Here is a 21,084-nt window from a genome sequence, read left to right as displayed (position 1 = left end):
GGGGGGGGATTGAATTTAATACTGAAAACAGTTTGTTATATTTGGACAGATTAGCTTCAGAAATATTAGTAGGACAGTATAGTTTCTCTGTGCAGTTTCTTTTAGAAAGCAAAATATTGTTACTACATTAACAGAAATTATTCAGAACATGAAAATACAGCTAGAAATGTTAATTGTAGTGCCCAGTGTTTGAAAGCTATTGTGCATGTTTCATGTATGTTTCGTGTATTCTTTATTTCAGGGTAATTTCCAGTAATAGATCTCATATTGTAAAACTGACAGTTAACAGGGTAAGTTTCCATTTATAGTTGTTTAATATTCTAATAACTGAGAAATTTTAAACAATGATTTGGTCAATTTCTACATATACTAATTATGGATGGGCAGTGCAAAAATCTTTGCTTCATTAACCATGTCTTTTTCAGTGGTGTTTATTTTTTTCAGTTAATCTTTATTTTTGTTTCAGGGACAATATGCCCTCTTTGCAATGTGTGAACATTGTTAGCTCTTTATTTTTTTTAGAAACAATTCATGTATGAATGATATATCACACCTACATAACATAGTAACATAGTAGATGATGGCAGATAAAGACCCGAATGGTCCATGCAGTCTGCCCAAATTGATTCAATTTAAATTTTTTAATTTTTTCTTCTTAGCTATTTCTGGGCAAGAATCCAAAGCTTTACCCGGTGCTTGGGTTCCAACTGCCGAAATCTCTGTTAAGACTTACTCCAGCCCATCTACACCCTCCCAGCCATTGAAGCCCTCCCCAGCCCATCCTCCACCAAATGGCCATATACAGACACAGACCATGCAAGTCTCCCCAGTACTGGCCTTAGTTCAATTTTTAATATTATTTTCTGATTCTAAATCCTCTGTGTTCATCCCACGCTTCTTTGAACTCAGTCACAGTTTTACTCTCCACCACTTCTCTCGGGAGCGCATTCCAGGCATCCACTACCCTCTCCGTAAAGTAGAATTTCCTAACATTGCCCCTGAATCTACCACCCCTCAACCTCAAATTATGTCCTCTGGTTTTACCATTTTCCTTTCTCTGGAAAAGATTTTCTTCTACATTAATACCCTTCAATTGAACGTATGAATCATATCGCCCCTGTCTCTCCTTTCCTCTAGGGTATACATATTCAGGGCTTCCAGTCACTCCTCATATGTCTTCTGGTGCAAGCCTCCTATCATTTTCGTCACCCTCCTCTGGACCGCCTCAAGTCTTCTTACGTCCTTCACCAGATACGGTCTCCAAAACTGAACACAATACTTCAAGTGGGGCCTTACCAATGACCTTTACAGGGGCATCAACACCTTCTTCCTCTACTGACTACGCCTCTCTTTATACAGCCCAGCATCCTTCTGGCAGCAGCCACTGCCTTGTCACACTGTTTTTTCACCTTTAGATCTTCGGACACTATCACCCCAAGGTCCCTTTCCCCATCTGTTCATATCAGCTTCTCTCCTCCCAGCATATACGGTTCCTTCCGATTATTAATCCCCAAATGCATTACACTGCATTTCTTTGCATTGAATTTTAGTTGCCAGGCATTAGACCATTCTTCTAACTTTTGCAGATGCTTTTTCATATTTTCCACTCCCTCTTCAGTGTCTACTCTGTTACAAATCTTGGTATCATCTGCAAAAAGGCACATTTTCCTTCTAACCCTTCAGCAATGTCACTCGCAAACATATTGAACAATATTGGCCCCAGCACCGAACCCTAAGGGACTCCACTACTCACCTTTCCTTCCTTCGAGCGACTTCCATTAACCACCACCCTCTGGCGTCTGTCAGACAGCCAATTTCTGACCCAGTTCACCACTTTGGGTCCTAACTTCAGCCCTTCAAGTTTGTATCAAAGGCTTTGCTGAAATCCATGTAAATTACATCTAGCATATGTCCTCGATCCAGCTCTCTGGTCACCCAATCAAAAAATTCAATCAGGTTCGTTTGGCACGATTTACCTTTTGTAAAGCCATGTTGTCTCGGATCCTGTAACCCATTAGATTCAAGGAAGTACACTGTCCTTTCTTTCAGCAACACTTCCATTATTTTTCCAACAACTGAAGTGAGGCTCACCGGCCTGTAGTTTCCTGCTTCATCCCTGTGACCACTTTTATGAATAGGGACCACATCCGCTCTCCTCCAATCCCCAGGAATCACTCCCGTCTCCAGAGATTTGTTGAACAAGTTTTTAATAGGACTCACCAGAACCTCTCTGAGCTCCCTTAGTATCCTGGGATGGATCCCTTCTGGTCCCATCGCTTTGTCCACCTTCAGTTTGTCAATTTGCTCATAAACACCCTCCTCCATGAACGGCGAAGAATCTACTCCATTTTCTCGTGTAACTTTGCCAGACAATCTCGGTCCTTCTCCAGGATTTTCTTCTGTGAACACAGAACAGAAGTATTTGTTTAGCACATTTGCTTTCTCCTCATCACTTTCCACATATTGGTTCCCAGCATCTTTTAGCCTAGCAATTCCATTTTTCATCTTCCTCCTTTCACTAATATATCTGAAAAAATTTTTGTCTCCCTTTTTTACATTTTTAGCCATTTGTTCTTCCGCCTGTGCTTTCGCCAGATGTATATCTCTCTTGGCTTTTTTCAGTTTCACCCTGTAGTCCTTTCTGATCTCCTCTTCTTGGGTTTTTTTATATTTCACGAACGCCAACTCTTTTGCCTTTATTTTCTCAGCCACTAGGTTGGAGAACCATATCGGCTTCCTTTTTCTCTTGTTTTTATTTATTTTCTTCACATAAAGGTCCGTAGCCATTTTTATCGCTCCTTTCAGCTTAGACCACTGTCTTTCCACTTCTCTTATGTCCTCCCATCCTAACAGCTCTTTCTTCAGGTACTCTCCCATTGCATTAAAGTCCGTACGTTTGAAATCTAGGACTTTAAGTATCGTGCGGCTGCTCTCCACTTTAGCCGTTATATCAAACCAAACCGTTTGATGATCGCTATTTCCCAGGTGAGCACCCACTCGAACATTAGAGATACTCTCTCCATTTGTGAGAACCAGATCCAATATCACTTTTGCCCTTGTGAGTTCCGTCACCATTTGTCTGAGCAGAGCCTCTTGTAAGGCATCCACAATCTCCCTACTTCTTTCCGATTCTGCAGACGGAACATTCCAGTCCGCATCTGGCAGGTTGAAATCTCCCAACAGCAGAACCTCCTCTTTCCTTCCAAACTTTTGGATATCCACAATCAGATCCTTATCAATTTTCTGCGATTGAGTCGGAGGTCTGTAGAGTACACCCATGTAGATAGAAGTTCCATCTTCTCTTTTCAGAGCGATCCATATCGCTTCTTCCTCTCCCCGGGTCCCTTGTATTTCAGTCGCTTGAATATTGATCTTTACATAGAGAGCTACTCCTCCACCTTTTTGACCATCTCTGTCCTTCCTAAAAAGATTACAATGTACAGTGTTTCTCATGAACAAAGAAATAATAAAATGTATGTGTTCTGCTTGTTTTCATTTTTTTTTATATGCAACAACAAGTGATGTGTCATTGACATTTTCCAAGTTGCATATGACAGCCTATCCCTAATCCTAATTCTTGTACAATCCTGCTCTATTCCTAGACAAGTGGGTTATACATCCCTTGTCATGAGACTACTTGTAGGAAGCCTCATTTACATAATTATTTAAGATCCTACTCTCTTACCTCAGTACTGCTCACTGAATGGAAGATTCTCAAAGCTTCATGGTAAAAACCGACGGGCTGCTGTCAAAGCCGTTCTTGTAACGCTTTTTTAAAAAGCGAGTCATTCTGCTAAATTTACTTGAGATGAGTCACTGGTGGTAGCGATCAGCACATGCACAGAATACATCCACATAAAAAAACAGATCAAAGATCAGCAGGAGAGATTCCCACTCTCCTGTCATGTTGCACAACCTCCCAACACCCCCTGGCAACAGGAGAGATGCCCACTCTCTCCTGCTGTCACCCAGCCCCCCCCCCCAACAACGCCTCCCTTGCCCCAGACTGTACACACACTCACACCCCTGCATTGGGAGATATGGCCACTCTCTCCTGCCGTCTACCCCTCCCCAACAACTCCCCCCGAGCCCCTGACTCTATACCCCACCCCACCCCACCTAGTGTGCTCAGAAAGGAAGGGGCAAATTTTTGTAGCGATAGAAACGACAGGCCTTAGCAATTTATTGCATGTACATAGAAAATGAGGGGTATTATTTACTGAGATGGAGAAGGAGGAACCAGAGGGTTTAGGAGGAAAGAGAAGCAGCTCAGTTTTGGACATATTTAGTTTCAGATGACAGCAGGATATCCAGGCAGCAATGTCTGCCAAACAGGCAGAGACTTTTTTTTGGACTTTAGGTGAAATTTCAGGTGTAGAGAGGTAGATCTGGGAGTCATCAGCATATAAGTGATACTGGAAGACATGGGAAGAGATCAGGGCACCGAGGGAAGAGGTGTAGAAAGAGAAGAGGTCCTAAAACAGAACCTTGGAGTACACCAACCTCTAGTGTGGTAACAGTGGAAGAATACAAACCAGCACATACACTAAAGGTGCGTTGGGAGAGGTAGGAAGCAAACAAGAGAGGACAGATTCAAGGAATCCAAGTAAGAACAGCATATCAAGGAGTAAGCTGTGATTAACAGCGACAAAGGCAGCAGGCAGGTCAAGAAGGATGAGGATTGAGTAAAGGCCCTTAGATCTAGCCATGAACAAGTCACTGCAGATTTTGGCGAGAGCAGACTCTATGGAGTGTTGGGGGCGAAAGCAAGATTGTAGAGGATTGAGAAATTGTCAAATTGAAAGGAAGTCCAGGCAGCGACAGAGAACAGCACGCTCGAGTAGCTTGGATAGGAATGGAAGAAGGGAGAAAGGGTGATAGTTGGATGGGGCAGGTGGGGTCCAGTGAGGGCTTTTTGAGAAGCGGCTTAGCCACTTCATGTTTGAAAGCAGCAGGTACAGTTGTAGTGGAAATGGATAGATTGAGATCAAGAGGATCTTTAGATTAAGAAGATCTTTATTTAAGGGCATCAAGAATAAAGACTACTGATCTCAAGTGTCCACTGTCAATTACTAGAGCTAATATTGGTTTATTGACCTTTCATGTGAACTATCATTGATCTGAGTATATCCCTTTTATTCAAACATTTTTCATTTTTGTTTTATTTTGTTGCTGTTTAAACCTCTATATTGTATTGTATGTTGCGAGCTAAGTATTATATAGTACTATTGAACATAAAGAACAATAGTAACAATATAGAGGTTTAAACAGCAACAAAATAAAACAAAAATGAGAAATGTTTGAATAAAAGGGATAGACTCAGATCAATGATAGTTCACATGAAAGGTCAATAAACCAACATTAGTTCTGGTAATTGACAGTGGACACTTGAGATCAGTAATCTTTATTCTTGATGCCATTAAATAAAGATCTTCTTAATCTAAAGATCCTCTTGATCTAAAGTTAGCCTTTGAAGAAGAGACATTAGTAGACATACTAGAAGAAACAATTGGATTTAGATTTAGAATATGACAGATGGAAGGGATAATAGTATGTGAGATGAGGTCAAGTAGAGGGGTGGGAATAGAGTCTGAGGGGTATGTAGTAGTCTTGGCTGAAGACAGAAGTTGTGCAGTTTCTTCCTCTGATTTCAGAGAAGGAAGAAAAGTCAGTGGTAGTTGATGGAGGGACAAGAGGGTGGGACTAGGCAAGAGGAGCTTCCTGAGTTGTTTGGGTGAAGGATGAAGGGGTGGAGCAAGTTTGAAGTTCAGGAGAGTGAATGGTGGGTAGGAGAGAAGGATGTAACTTTGTAGTGAATTCAAAGGCGATCTTGTGGACCTTGTCATGGAAGTAATTAATGTACTGACTTTTTCGTGTACACCAACCTTAATAATACGAGGGGGTGAGTGTGATGTTCCCAAAAAGAATAGGCCCTCAAAGGGTCCACTAAGTCAAGAGCACATTAAAGCTTCAATCCAAGAAAAAGTTTTTTCTTCAAGAGAAGACAGAGAAATTCAGATAGGGGTAGCTGACAGGCTGTGTCAAGCTTGTTCAGATCAACTCATGTAAATTTAGTCATCTGATTCCTTGTAGTAAATTTATTAATTTTTAAAAAAATGTATATCCTGCTACATCCACAGTTCTGAGCAGATTGAAACTTTTCAGTAGTCAGAAGGAAAATGATCAGTCCAGAAAAGGGAAACTAGGGCAGAGAGCGAGAACCAGAAGGCCTTGAGCATGCACAGATGCTCAAGGCCCAAGCAAGAGACAGGAACTTCTTTCACTGGCATGTCCTGTGGGCTGCGTGCTGGTGCCAGATGGGGGATAAGGCTGAATGCTGTTCGGGTGGAGGGGTGCCAGTTCGCGAGCGGGGGTGGGGGGAGGGTGGGAGCGATGCCAGTTCTTTGGGGGGCGGGCACTCGCAAATCGAGTCAACGCACGGTTTGCAAGACAAGATTTGCAAGAATGTTTTGCTCATCTTTGCAAAACACTCACAAACTGCGTTACTCGCAAACCGAGGTTTGACTGTAATGGTAAACAGAAGCTTGTTCCACACTGCTGAAGTTAGAGGGATGACAATGAAGCAATAAGAGGAGGATGTGGACAGGTAGATCACAGAACACTAGGGTGGCCTCTGGATTATCTAAATGGAGGAAGAATTCTTCTACTAATGGGAGAGATATTATAATAAAATAGCAACACTAACTCAATATTAATTGAAATGTCAGTCATTGAGAACTGCTTGTAGAAATAAACCTTATCCTGGTTTAAGCCAGGTCTCGGACATAGAAAATAAAGACCAATGATTAAGTTTAACACAAAAGAGGCCTTATGCTTAAGGAACTAAACGCTCTGGCCCGGATTCTATAAATGGCGTCCTGATTGTAGGCGGCCAATGCTGTCTAACCAGCCAATTGGGATGCATATTTTCTTAAAAACAAAAAACTCCTGAGTCAGGCCGCCTACATTGGAGAAACTTCCCGGAGCCTAGGGAGGCACGCAAGCCTTCCTAAGCTCCCTTAAGGCTGGGTGTGGCTTAGCCCGGAAGTAGCCTTAGGTGACTGTACGCATCTTCCTAGGATAGCGGTAGATGTGTTCAATATAGGACATCAAAATACTGGCCTACATTGTAAGCCGGCACAGCTGCTGATAAGTGTAGCGGCCGCCCGTCTCCCCGGTACATCACCAACAGCAGCCGGAACCCCCTCACCCCCTGAATGATCGCGGCATGAGGGATGCCGAGTCCCTCATGCCAACACCTGCCGCAAACCTCCCCCTCCCCAAATGATTGTGGTAGGAGGGATGCCCGGTCTCTCCTGCTGGAACCCCTGAACCCCCTGCTTAGAACGATTGTAGCAGGAGGAATGCCCAGTCCCTCCTGCCTGGCACCCCCGAACACACCCCAGTGTTCCCCAGCAGGAGGGATACCAATCCCTCATGCTGACACCCCCCACCCCCATATATCGCTGGCAGGAGGGATGCCCATTCCCTCCTGCCAACACCCCTCCAACCAGGACCCACCAACAGGATAGGCCATTCCCCCCTGCCGACACCCCCCCAAACAGGACCTAACCCCAACCGGATAGGCCTCACCCCCCGGGACTCCCCCTAACCTGGAATCAATGGCTGGCCGGATGGCTTCTGCATGCATCCAGCGGGCAGGCCCGCCTCTGCTGCAATGGTGTGCCTGCCCCTTCCCGATGCATCATGGGATGACCTGATTGGCCCAGGTGCTTAAGGTCCCTCCTGTAGGAGGGGCCTTAGTTCCTTGGACCAACTGAAATCTTAGGCCCATCTCCCAGTGCATTATGGGATGCACTGGGAGTGGCCTAAGATTCTGATTGGCCAGATCCCCTAGGCTCCTCTCATGTGGATGGGGGGTGGGGTCAAACTTTTGGGGGTGAGGGGTTGTCGGTAGGAGGAATTGGGCCTCCCTCCTGCCATCAATGTACCGGGGGAGGGAAGTTGGGGGGGAGAAGGAGGGCAATGTTCAGGTGAGTGAGGGGGTTCCGTCAGGAGGGTTTGGGCATCCCTCCTGCCGGTTGTGTTCGCAGAGGGTGGGGACGGGTTGCCGCTATACTTACAACGGTACATAAGAACTGCCATCTCCGGATCAGACCATCGGTTCATCAAGTCCGGCGATCCGTACACACGGAGGCCCAGCCAGGTGTACACCTGGTGTAATTTTAGTCACCCATATCCCTTTATGCCTCTCGTAAGGAGATGTGCATCTAGATTGCATTTAAATCCAGGAATGGTGTATTCCACAATAACCTCCTCCGGGAGAGCATTCCAAGTGTCCGCCACTCGCTGCGTGAAGCAGAACTTCCTGATATTTGTCCTGGACTTGTCCCCCCTCAGCTTCAGTCCATGTCCTCTTGTCCGTGACACATTGGACATTGTAAATAATTTTTTTTCATGCTCTATTTTGTCGATTCCTTTCAGTATTTTGAAAGTCTCAATCATATCCCCCCGAAGTCTCCTCTTCTCAGGGGAGAACAATCCTAGTCTCTTCAGTCGTTCCTCGTATTCCAAGTTCTCCAAGCTTCGTTGCTCTACTCTGCACCCTCTTCAGCAGTTTTATATCCTTCTTTAGGTTGGGAGACCAATGTTGGACACAGTATTCCAAGTGTGGTCTGACCATTGCTCTATAAAGCGGCATTATAACTTTCTCCAATCTACTCGTGATTCCCTTCTTTATCATGTCTAACATTCTATTTGCTTTCTTTGCCGCTGCCGCCCATTATGCCAACGGCTTCAGGGTCCTATCTATCAGTACACCCAGGTCCTTTTCCTGTTCGCTCTTACCCAGAGTTGCACCTGACATTCTATACTCGTGTTCCTTGTTCTTTATGCCTAAATGCATTACTTTGCACTTTTCCACATTAAACTTCATCTGCCATTTCTCCGCCCATTTCTCTAACTGACATAAGTCACTCTGGAGTTCCGCGCTATCCTTCTGTGATCTGATTGCCTGGCATAGCTTTGTGTCGTCTGCAAACTTGATGATCTCACTGGATGTTCCTTCTTCTAGGTCATTGATGAAAATATTAAATAAGATGGGCCCAAGTACCGAGCCCTGGGCTACACCGCTAGTCACTTTCTCCCAGTCTGAGAACTTTCCATTTATGCCCACTCTCTGCTTTCTGTTCTCCAGCCATTTGCCTGTCCATCTTAGCCATTTGCCTCTCCCTCTATTCCATGGCTTTGAACTTTCCTGAGAAGTCTTTCATGTGGAACCTTGTCGAACGCTTTCTGGAAGATAAAGTATATTATGTCCACCGGTTCTCCACTATCAATTTGTTTGTTCATGGTCTCAAAAAATTGAAGTAAATTCGTCAAACATGATTTACCTTTCCTGATGCCATAGTAGGGAGATCCCTTGCTGTGATAAGCTCAGCGGCAACCCGATTCTCTAACTGGTGTCTGTAACATGGACATCAGTTAGAGAATTGGGTTCTTAGGCAGTCTTAGGCGTGATTCTGTATAGGACACCCATGTGCAATTCTCAAAAGCTGCTTTGGCAGCTTCTGAGACTGTGCGTCCTATACAAAATCTGGGCCTCAAGATCCTAATTGTACAAGAGGCGGAAAAGGTAGACTGGCTAAATTTAAAATGGGTTCAAATAAATGAAGAAAACAACCTGAGATAAAGAGGTTCCCCCCCCTGTATCAACTCTGCCTCCTTGCACCCCTACCACCCCACCGATGTAGCAACTCTCTCCCTCTTACCTAATCTCCAGCTCCTGCATTGGACCTGTCAGTTCTCTGGGTCTGGAAAGAGGCTGCAGCATCAGTATGTCCATAGTAACATAGTAACATAGTAGATGACGGCAGATAAAGACCCGAATGGTCCATCCAGTCTGCCCAACCTGATTCAATTTAAATTTTTTTTTTTTTTTCTTCTTAGCTATTTCTGGGCGAGAATCCAAAGCTTTACCTGGTACTGTGCTTGGGTTCCAACTGCCGAATTCTCTGTTAAGACTTACTCCAGCCCATCTACACCCTCCCAGCCATTGAAGCCCTCCCCTGCCCATCCTCCTCCAAACGGCCATACATAGACGCAGACCGTTCAAGTCTGCCCAGTAACTGGCCTAGTTCAATCTTTAATATTATTTTCTGATTCTAAATCTTCTGTGTTCATCCCATGCTTCTTTGAACTCAGTCACAGTTTTACTCTCCACCACCTCTCTCGGGAGCGCATTCCAGGCATCCACCACCCTCTCCGTAAAGTAGAATTTCCTAACATTGCCCCTGAATCTACCACCCCTCAACCTCAAATTATGTCCTCTGGTTTTACCATTTTCCTTTCTCTGGAAAAGATTTTGTTCTACGTTAATACCCTTTAAGTATTTGAACGTCTGAATCATATCTCCCCTGTCTCTCCTTTCCTCTAGGGTATACATATTCAGGGCTTCCAGTCTCTCCTCATACGTCTTCTGGCGCAAGCCTCCTATCATTTTCGTTGCCCTCCTCTGGACCGCCTCAAGTCTTCTTACGTCTTTCGCCAGATACGGTCTCCAAAACTGAACACAATACTCCAAGTGGGGCCTCACCAATGACCTGTACAGGAGCATCAACACCTTCTTCCTTCTACTGACTACGCCTCTCTTTATACAGCCCAGAATCCTTCTGGCAGCAGCCACTGCCTTGTCACACTGTTTTTTTCGCCTTTAGATCTTCGGACACTATCACCCCAAGGTCCCTCTCCCCGTCCGTGCATATCAGCTTCTCTCCTCCCAGCATATACGGTTCCTTCCTATTATTAATCCCCAAATGCATTACTCTGCATTTCTTTGCATTGAATTTTAGTTGCCAGGCATTAGACCATTCCTCTAACTTTTGCAGATCCTTTTTCATATTTTCCACTCCCTCTTCGGTGTCTACTCTGTTACAAATCTTGGTATCATCTGCAAAAAGGCACACTTTTCCTTCTAACCCTTCAGCAATGTCACTTACATACATATTGAACAAGATTGGCCCCAGCACCGAACCCTGAGGGACTCCACTAGTCACCTTTCCTTCCTTCGAGCGACTTCCATTAACCACCACCCTCTGGCGTCTGTCCGACAGCCAGTTTCTGACCCAGTTCACCACTTTGGGTCCTAACTTCAGCCCTTCAAGTTTGTTCAACAGCCTCCTATGAGGAACTGTATCAAAGGCTTTGCTGAAATCCAAGTAAATTACATCTAGCATATGTCCTCGATCCAGCTCTCTGGTCTCCCAATCAAAAAATTCAATCAGGTTCGTTTGGCACGATTTACCTTTTGTAAAGCCATGTTGCCTCGGATCCTGTAACCCATTAGATTCAAGGAAATACACTATCCTTTCTTTCAGCAACACTTCCATTATTTTTCCAACAACTGAAGTGAGGCTCACCGGCCTGTAGTTTCCTGCTTCATCCCTGTGACCACTTTTATGAATAGGGACCACATCCGCTCTCCTCCAATCCCCAGGAATCACTCCCGTCTCCAGAGATTTGTTGAACAAGTCTTTAATAGGACTCGCCAGAACCTCTCTGAGCTCCCTTAGTATCCTGGGATGGATCCCATCTGGTCCCATCTCTTTGTCCACCTTCAGTTTTTCAAGTTGCTCATAAACACCCTCCTCCATGAACGGCGCAGAATCTACTCCATTTTCTCGTGTAACTTTGCCAGACAATCTCGGTCCTTCTCCAGGATTTTCTTCTGTGAACACAGAACAGAAGTATTTGTTTAGCACATTTGCTTTCTCCTCATCACTCTCCACATATTTGTTCCCAGCATCTTTTAGCCTAGCAATTCCATTTTTTATCTTCCTCCTTTCACTAATATATCTGAAAAAATTTTTATCTCCCTTTTTTACATTTTTAGCCATTTGTTCTTCCGCCTGTGCCTTCGCCAAACGTATCTCTCTCTTGGCTTCTTTCAGTTTCACCCTGTAGTCCTTTCTGCTCTCCTCTTCTTGGATTTTTTTATATTTCATGAACGCCAACTCTTTCGCCTTTATTTTCTCAGCCACTAGGTTGGAGAACCATATCGGCTTCCTTTTTCTCTTGTTTTTATTGATTTTCTTCACATAAAGGTCCGTAGCCATTTTTATCGCTCCTTTCAGCTTAGACCACTGTCTTTCCACTTCTCTTATGTCCTCCCATCCTAACAGCTCTTTCTTCAGGTACTTTCCCATTGTATTAAAGTCCGTACGTTTGAAATCTAGGACTTTAAGTATCGTGCGGCCGCTCTCCACTTTAGCCGTTATATCAAACCAAACCGTTTGATGATCGCTACTATCCATGTTGCCGCAGGCTCTGTCTGGCCTAGAAACATAAAGTTACATCAGAGCTTTTGTAACTTCCTGTTTCTGGGTCAGGCAGAGCCAGCAGCAGTGTACACACACTAACACTACAGCCTCTTTCCGGAGCAAGAGATGAAGCGGATTCAGCATGGGAGCAGCAGCTCAGGTATTGGGATTAATTTTTTTGATGTGCATTAAAGATTTAGCATGTTAATGTGCTAATCTCCAACCCTTTAAAAGAGCCCTTTTCAAGACTATATAGTGGACTGAATATCCTGAGTGACTTGAGCATCATCACAGTGATATGATTTGGTTTCCAGATAACCACTAAGGGAGTAATTCTATATAGTTTGCCCAAACATAAGCGCCTAACTTTTGGCACTCAATGGAAGTTTATAGTTTATTGAAAGCTTCTATACTGCTGCTAATGACTAGGGAAGTCAATTCAGAGCAGTTTATATGAGCTTTGTAATGGTGTAACAATACATGAGCTTCTGTAAAGGGGTTACAATACAGAGTTTGCGTTTCATGGGATGCTGTTTTTATTCATGTATCATTATCAATGCAATGTTTTATTTATGTTTTTAATTTTGCATATTTATTTATATGAGTTAATGTTTTCATTGATGTATTTTCACCCATGCAACGTTATACTTATGTCAGGACTTATGCACAGCAGAGACACTGCTTTAATTTATGCATCATCATTTATGTATCATTATTCATTCAATGTTTTATTTATGTTTAAATTTTTTATACACTCATTCACTACTGTTCCAATCATGCACATGGGATAGTTCTCTCATTTTGCAATGGTTTTTCAATTTCACGAGTTATTCACATACAAGATCTTTGGTTCACATTTACATTTGATTCACTCATACGTAATGTGATTTCCCTTATGCACTGTGGTACATCGATGTCCCTTCATTATCCTGACAGTATTTTCCAATTAAATTTATTTTCTGTTTAGCTTTTTTATTTTTATTTTGTTCCATACATCTCCAAAGCTGCCCCATTTCCTCACCAAATACACACACAATACATAATTCTCATCAGTATTGTTCACTTGCTGACACATCCTCTTTATTTGCTTTCTCACACTACATTATACATTTTACTAGCTCATTCTTTCAGCATCTCTACGCATCAGTTAGTACAAGTTTCTCATTATGATTTCCTAACACTATTGGCCCTTCCTTTTCTCTCTGACTCAGCACATGATGTCATTACGTCACATAGGCTCATATTCATGTTTTTCCTGCTGCATTTTTTCACTTTCGCTTTGGTTCCTGCACCACGTAGGAGCTTACACAGTTTGCCTAGCTGTCCACCATATCGGTAAGTTTACAAGTTTTTATGGTTCTGCGTAATATGCACTGTCACCTCCCTTCTTTTGCTAGCATTACACTTTTAGATCACTCCCTTGATTTTCACTTCCCTGATTTTTAATTAACTCATACAGCCCGGTCCTTCCCTCGGAGTAGCAAGTCCTGCACTCTAACAATGGATCACGCTACTTTGCTTTCGGTTTTGTCAGCCTCAGCGATGCACCGGTATTTCTCTGCTCTTTCCACAGCTTATCTTTGGTCTTGCCAATTTTCTGCAATGCACCAGCACATCTCTCCTTTCTTTTGGTCTATATATCACATAACATTGCAGAGCATGGGTCATGTTCATAGTATTCACAATATTAACTTTTATATCACATGGTCGCGTTTTTTGTACTCCCACTGCATTTTGGTTCTCTTGCTAACACCCAAGCCGCGTTTTACTCTTTTTCCTGCATATTTCCAGAAATCTTTGTACATGTCACCACCATTCACGATGCTCACACTGTCTTTTCCCACCCCCCATCTTGTGCCCTGGTCAAGATATCTCTTACACTACTACTATCTGCGCCTTCCCCAAACTCTGTCTCTTCAGTCACAGGTTCTCCAACCTTTATTTAACATGCTTCCCAGCGTTCTTTTATGACATTTTACATTTTTAATTTTTTTTCTCGCTTTTTAACGGTTATGCATATTTTCTTTTAGTTATTTCCAGTTGTTATCCATAAGGTTTCCGTATATGATATACTCTTGGTATGTATTCATGTTTCTTCACTTCTTTATTTCCTCCTTGTATGTCATTGTTTGTATAAATCTTTCACATTTCTACATTCTTACGGTGTCTTGTTCTATATGGCCCCACATTCCATACCCATTTGCATGGGTCATTATGATGGTTCTTGTGCATTGAAACTTTTTACTTCACTTATTCACATTTCAGCATTATACTTACATTTTTGCCTAGTAGGTTCATTATCACACCTTAACACTATGGCACATGATGTTTTCACCACTATCACTCACAGGATCATCTTGTCACAGATCTTCGCTGTCACCATTCTTACTCCATATACATACATTTGTTCATATATATTTATGGTTTATATTAGGACCCCTGAGGAAGGACCATGTTTTATGATTACATTTATGATTATATCTTCGTTTGTTCATTAAAGACTTAGCATCTTGTACACCATTCCTGCAATTTTTTCTTCTGTTCTTCGACTCAATATACCACTGCAATTTTGTTGGATTTCTCGCATGTGCTTGCCTCATGGTTTCAATACAGTCATTATTAAACCAAAATCAATACATTATTAAACCGTAATCAACACTTGTGTTTTTGTAAATGTGTTATAGTGCAGAGTTAGCATTTTCTGAGTTGGTTTTAATATGGCCCTCTTAAACCATAATCAATCCTCTTTCTTATTTCCGCCTATAATATATAATCAATCTACCTGCTTATACATACCTAAGTGTATATAATTATATAAAATATCATATTTATTCATATTGTACCTTTTTATACACATATAAATATATATACATATATCCATCCATATTTAGCATCGTGAACTATGTTTATACTCAACTTCTCCCTCTGTGTTTGCGTGATTAGGGGATGAACACACACACGAATAAGGAAAAACTGCGAATAACTTTGTGTCTCTACTGTACTTCTCTCCACACGCAGGAAATGGCGGCTACCAAAAAAAATGTTGCGTGAGATGTAATGCCCCTTTGTTCCTCCTCCCTTTGTTGTCATTGGCTAATAGAGAACACAATGGTCAAGCTTTGACCCCGCCTCGCCCTCTTTTTGGCTGAGTCGTGGCTGCCAATTGGCCTTCCTTCCTGACTTACACATGGCTCCTCTAAGTTGGGTCGCCTAGCAACTTGGCGTAATGTTCAGTTTTCTGTTCTCTTCCCTCCCCCCATGCAGAGACTACAGGTAATATGGTGCTTAAACTTCTTAATTGGACTTTGTCTAGAATCAAGGTTTTGGTGGCGGAGGGCTAAGATGTTTCTAGGTACTATATTGCTTTCTTTACCTGATGATAGGGATTTAAAGACGTGTCTCTTGCAGCTCTCTAATGAATCATGGCGCATGCTCAAGGCCTTCTGGTCTCGCTCTCTCCGAGATTCTGAATCTGAGAATCTCGGAGAGAGCGAGACCAGAAGGTCTTGAGCATGCGCAAATGCTCAAGGCCCAGTCCAGCCCAGCACAAGCAAGAGGAAGGATCGCCGATGCACCGCCCAGCCCAGCACAGAAGAGGGAGGCTCTTCGGGCACCGGCATGTCCTATGCGTTGGTGCTGGTGCCCAATCGGGGTAAGGGATATCGTTTTGGTGCTTGGGGGAGCATGTAAGATCGCGGAGGGGGTGACTTGAGCAGGGGGGATGCCGGATCGCGGGAGGTGGCACTCGTAAATTGAGTCAAACTCACTTTACGAGGCGCCGATTTTGCGAATGTTTTTCTCGTCTTGCAAAACACTCACAAACCGGTGCACTCGTAAACCAAGGTTTGACTGTATATCTAAAAAGGGGACGTTTTACTAATAGGTGATTTTAAAATGCCGGATGTTGATTGGGATATATCTATTGTGGGGTCTTCTAGAACAGTGTTCTTCAACCTTTTTTCACCTATAGGCCAGCGGAAATAAAAGAATTATTTCGTGGACCGGCAGAAATAAAAGAATTATTTCATGGACCGGCAAACTACTAAGACTGAAACCCCCCCCCCCCCAAAAAAAATAAACAAAAACATCTTTGCCCTGTTCTCGAAAGCTTGGTCCCCCACAAATCATTTGATCCCATCGACACAAGCCTCAAATAGTTATGATTTTATATTGAACATATTTTATTAAAGTATAAAAAGAAACAATATTCTGTATAATTGTCATTTTATAAATACAAATAATACAGGACAAGGATCAACAAAACCCCTGTCTCCTCTCCCCTTCACACATATCCCCTCTACTATCAAGAAAACTGAATAAGCCAAATTACTACAGAATGGTACACAGAAATATCATGCTAACAGAATACCGCAGTCACACATGACAGGAATAGTGTTAAGAGAAGTGCAACTAGGGCAATTGCCCCTGGTCAGAGAGAGCCCTAAGCCAGCTTGAAGCTAAAGAAGCACTGCCTGGGCTTTGCAGTCCCCAGTTATGTTGAACACCAGCTCTAGCAAGATATGTATTTCAAATCTAATATATTCTAATCACAAAATATAAATAAAATTATTTTTTTTCTACCTTTTGTCAACTCTGGTTTCGGCTTTTATCATCTTTTCACTCTTCCTTCCTGTCCTCTGTCTCTTCAATCCAGCATCTGCCCCTTCCATCCACTGTCTGCCCTCTCTCCCTTCCATATGGTATCTGCCTTCTTTCTATGCCTCTCTACCCTTTCCATCCAGCTTTCCATTTTACATGATTCATTCCAGTTCACTGCTCTCATCATTTTTATTTCTCATATACCAGATCTTGCAGCTTTGTTCTTCTCTCCTTTCTCTGCTGACCCCCTTCTCAGCATCACTCTTTACTTTCTCATTCCTCTGTCTCTCCCCTTTCCCTCATCTGATCTCTCCATTCCATCCTGACCCTTTCCCCTCCTCTGATCTCCTTGCCATATGTTTCCTTCCTATTTTCCTCCTTCCCTGTCCAGCAGTACCCCTTCTCCCTTTCCTCCTCCCCTTATCCAATAGTAACTCTTCTCTTCCCTTTCCCTCCTCCTCCCCTGTCCAGCAGTACCCCTTCTCCCTTCCCTTTCCAGCAAATGTTTCCTCTCTCTAGCCTAGCGGCAGCTCTGTGTGCTTTTAACTTCGCCACACAGCTGCCGCTAGCAGTAGTTTAGATGCGGTTTCATCAGGCCAGCCAGGCAGCGATTGACTGGCCTAGGACTTCCTCTCTGACGTCAGAATTGTGAGTCCGGTGCTTGTACGCGCCTGACCTGGCTCGGGGAGGCAGGAAGAAAAAGATTGCAAAGACAACACGATCGACTCACATTGCCTTTGCGATCTACTGGTCGATCGCGATCGACCATTTGGGCTCCCCTGTTGTTATGATATCCTGTCCTGACCTGAGGAAAGGGGTTTAGTCCCAAAAAAACTGCCTTATCTCCATTTCCTATTTATAAACTTTAATCAATAGTTACAATACTACTTGATTCTACGTAAAGCAACAAGAAAAGTTTTCTACCTTTTGTCGTTTCTGCTTTAATCATCTTCTCTTCGCTCTCTTCTTTCTATTCAGCATTTGTCCTCGCTCCCTTCCATGCAACATCTGTCCTCTCTTTGCCCCTTAAGCCTCTGCCCTCTCTACCCCTTCCATCTACTGTCCACCCTCTCTCTGTCCCTTGCATCCACTGTTCACCCTCTCTCCCTTTTCCATCCAGTGTCCGCCCACTCTCTGTTCCATATGGCATCTTCCCTCTTTCTATGTCCCTTCATTAAACTGTATATCCTATTCACTTTCTCTCCTTTGTACATGATTCATTTCAACTTCACCCCTCCCCTATGCTCTGACATCTCTCTCTTCTCCTTTCTTCCCACTCCACCCCATGGTCTGGCATCATCCTCCTCACCCTCTCCCCCATATGCGCTGACATCTCTCCCCCCCCCTCCATGGTCTGGTAGCTCCTTTTCTTTCCCTCCAATGGTCTTGGCATCTCTTGCCTCTCCTCTCCCTTCCCTGGTCTTCGTTCTCCCCTCTCTCCCCCCAATTGGGTGGTGCTGCTGCAGCAGCACTTCTCTTCCCCTCCCCCCTCCCTAATTGGGTGCTGCTGCAGCACTTCTCTTCCTCTCCCCAGTTGGGTGGAGCAGCAGCTTTTCTCTATCCCCCCAATTAGGTGCACCAGCTTTTCTCTTCCCCCCTCCCCTGAAAAAATTGGGTGCAGCAGCAACATTTCTCTTCCCTTCCCCCTCCCCCCAAAAATGGGTGCAGCAGAAGAACATTTCTATTCTCCCTCCCCTCCCTCATTCGGTGCAGCAGCAGCAGTATGTCTCTTCCCCCTCCCCTCCCAATTCAGTGAAGCAGCAGCATTTCTCTTCCCATCCCTCCCAGCTCACACACCCATCGGCAGAGTCGCTAGGCAAGTTGTAAGCTTCCCTCCATCGCTGACCTATCTTCCATAGGTCAGCGACGGAGGGAAGCTTACAACTTGCTGCTTTTACTTGCTTCGGGCCTTCCTTGTTGCCGGGTCCTGCCTACTTTTCATTTCTGCGAAGGCAGGACCCGGCAGCGAAGAAGGTCCAAAGCAAGTAAAAGCAACAACTTGTAAGTTTCCCTCCGGGGCTCTAAAGTGTGCATGCCGCCTTCCCTTCTCTTCCCCACGAAACCGGAAGTTATATTCCATGGGGGGGGGGGAGAGAAGAGCCCCGGAGGGAAGCTTACAAGTTGTTGCTTTTACTTGCTTTGGGCCTTCCTCGCTGCTGGGTCCTGCCTTCGCGGAAACAGAAAGTAGGCAGGACCCGGCAACGAGGAAGGCCCGAAGCAAGTAAAAGCTTGCTGGCAAAAAAAATAAAAAAAGGTAGGTGTCAACACAAAATTTTCGGCAGCGAGTCAGCCCAGGAAGGAGCATTGGTGGTAGCAGCAGGATTCGCCGGGCGGTCATCTAAATTAGCCGGGCGCCGCACCCGGCTAAAAGACCTTGGGGAGAACACTGATAGTAGTAGTAGAATTTGGATAGAAGGAGTGCACTAAATGTAAAGTATTTAGATTTTAGCAAAGCCTTTGACAGTGTTCCACACAAACGTGTAATAAATAAACTGAATGCCCTTGGAATGGGTCCCAAAGTGATGGGCTAGGTCAGAAATTGGTTGAGTGGAAGGCAACACAGGGTAGTGGTCAATGGAGATCACTCTGAAGAAAGGGTTATTACCAGTAGTGTTCCTCAAGGATCTGTTCTTGGGCCTCTTTTTAACATTTTTATAAACAATATTGTTGGTGGGCTGTCTGGTAAAATGTGCCTCTTTGCAGATGATAGCAAAACCTGCAATAGAGTAGACAACCCGGATGGTGTGAATAACATGAAGAAAGACCTAGCGAAGCTTGAAGAATGGTCTGAAATTTGACAGCTAAAATTTAATGCTAAGAAATGTAAGGTCATTCATTTTTGGGCTGCAAAAACCCGAGGGAACAGTACAGTTTAGGGGGTGAAGAACTTATGTGCATGACAGAAGAGTGGGACTTGAGTGATTGTATGTTATGATTTTAAGGTGGCCAAATAGGTTGAAAAGATAGCGGTGAAAGTTAGAAGGATGCTAGGGTACTTAGGGAAAGATATGGCCAGTAGGAAAAAGTAGGTATTGATGCCTCTGTATAAGACTCTGGTTAGACCTCATTTAGAATATTGTGTCAAACTCAGTCACATTAAGGGATTGGAATCCAAAACACAGGCTAAGTCGCGGGCCAGGCCCCGCCCAATCTCTGCCCCAGACCCCACCCCCCATAATAGTACTAATTGTAATACCATTTTTTCCATTCATTTTTCATATATAAGCACGTAATATAATCTTATTAACAACACATAATGGTTAACCACAAAATTAAATTACACAAAGTACACTGTATGCTTCTCAACATTCATTCCTACCAGAACACAGATAACCCCTATGTAAATACGGGACAAAAAACTAAAAGTACTAATATATACAAACTAAACCCTAAGATTCAAGACTGCATGCAGTACAATGCCAGAGAAAAAGAAACAAATGCATTTCTTCCTGAACAGTGCACAATATAGATAGTAGATGTAAATTTTCAAAATTGACACAATTCAATCACTAAATTGAAAATAAAATCATTCCCCCTACCTTTGTTGTTTCCCTTCCTACATGCGGTGTCTTACTTTCTGGCCGGCTCCTGCTTGGCGTTTTATGTAGCCCGTGGTATGATGCGGCATTTTCATTGCCACCCCCAGTGTTATCTTCTGGCTGGCTCCTTCATCCTCACTGACACAGTGTGCACAAAGCCACAGGCAGCGGCTCCTCACGCATCCTGCACCTCATCTGACATTGCGACATTAGAGACAAGGCTTCCGGTTCAGGCACAGGACACGCGTAGGAGCCGCCGCCGCCTGTGGCTTTGTGCATACTGCGGCAGTGAGGAAGAGGGAAACGGCCAGAAGATAACATCAGGGACAGCAATAAAAATGCTGCATCGGACTATGGGCCGCATAAAACAGCCAGACTGGCCGGATTCGGCCCACGGGCCTTGAGTTTGACACCTGTGGTCTAGAGGAAGGCTACTAAAATGGTGTAGGGTCTTTGTCATAAGGCATATAGAGACGAACGTAAAGATCTCAATATGTATATTTTGGAGGAAAGGTGGGAGAGGGGAAATATGATTGAGACGTTTAAATACCTACGTGGGGTAAATGCGCATGAGTTGAGTCTCATTTGAAAGGAAGTTCTGGAATGAGAGGGCATAGGATGAAGTTAAGAGGTGATATACTCAGGAGTAATCTAAGGAAATACTTTTT

The 21,084-nt window shown here is 43.8% G+C and overlaps 1 protein-coding gene across 3 annotated transcripts in view; it reads left to right on the top strand.

Annotated features, from left to right (window-relative positions):
• PARP8 (poly(ADP-ribose) polymerase family member 8) overlaps positions 1-21,084 on the top strand; it is a 505,058-nt gene that overhangs the window by 345,211 nt on the left and 138,763 nt on the right. For all 3 annotated transcript variants that reach the window (XR_004538173.1, XR_004538172.1, XM_033931570.1), the window contains exon 19: positions 242-290. Coding sequence is in view for 1 of the 3 variants with exons in the window: in XM_033931570.1 (XP_033787461.1) it covers positions 242-290 (49 nt within the window). In the remaining 2 variants the exon portion in view is untranslated. The remainder of the gene's footprint in view (positions 1-241; positions 291-21,084) is intronic.

This window comes from Geotrypetes seraphini, chromosome 1 (genome assembly GCF_902459505.1).
Source record: "Geotrypetes seraphini chromosome 1, aGeoSer1.1, whole genome shotgun sequence".
NCBI lineage: Eukaryota > Metazoa > Chordata > Amphibia > Gymnophiona > Dermophiidae > Geotrypetes > Geotrypetes seraphini.
This window is presented reverse-complemented; position numbering and strand designations above follow the sequence as displayed.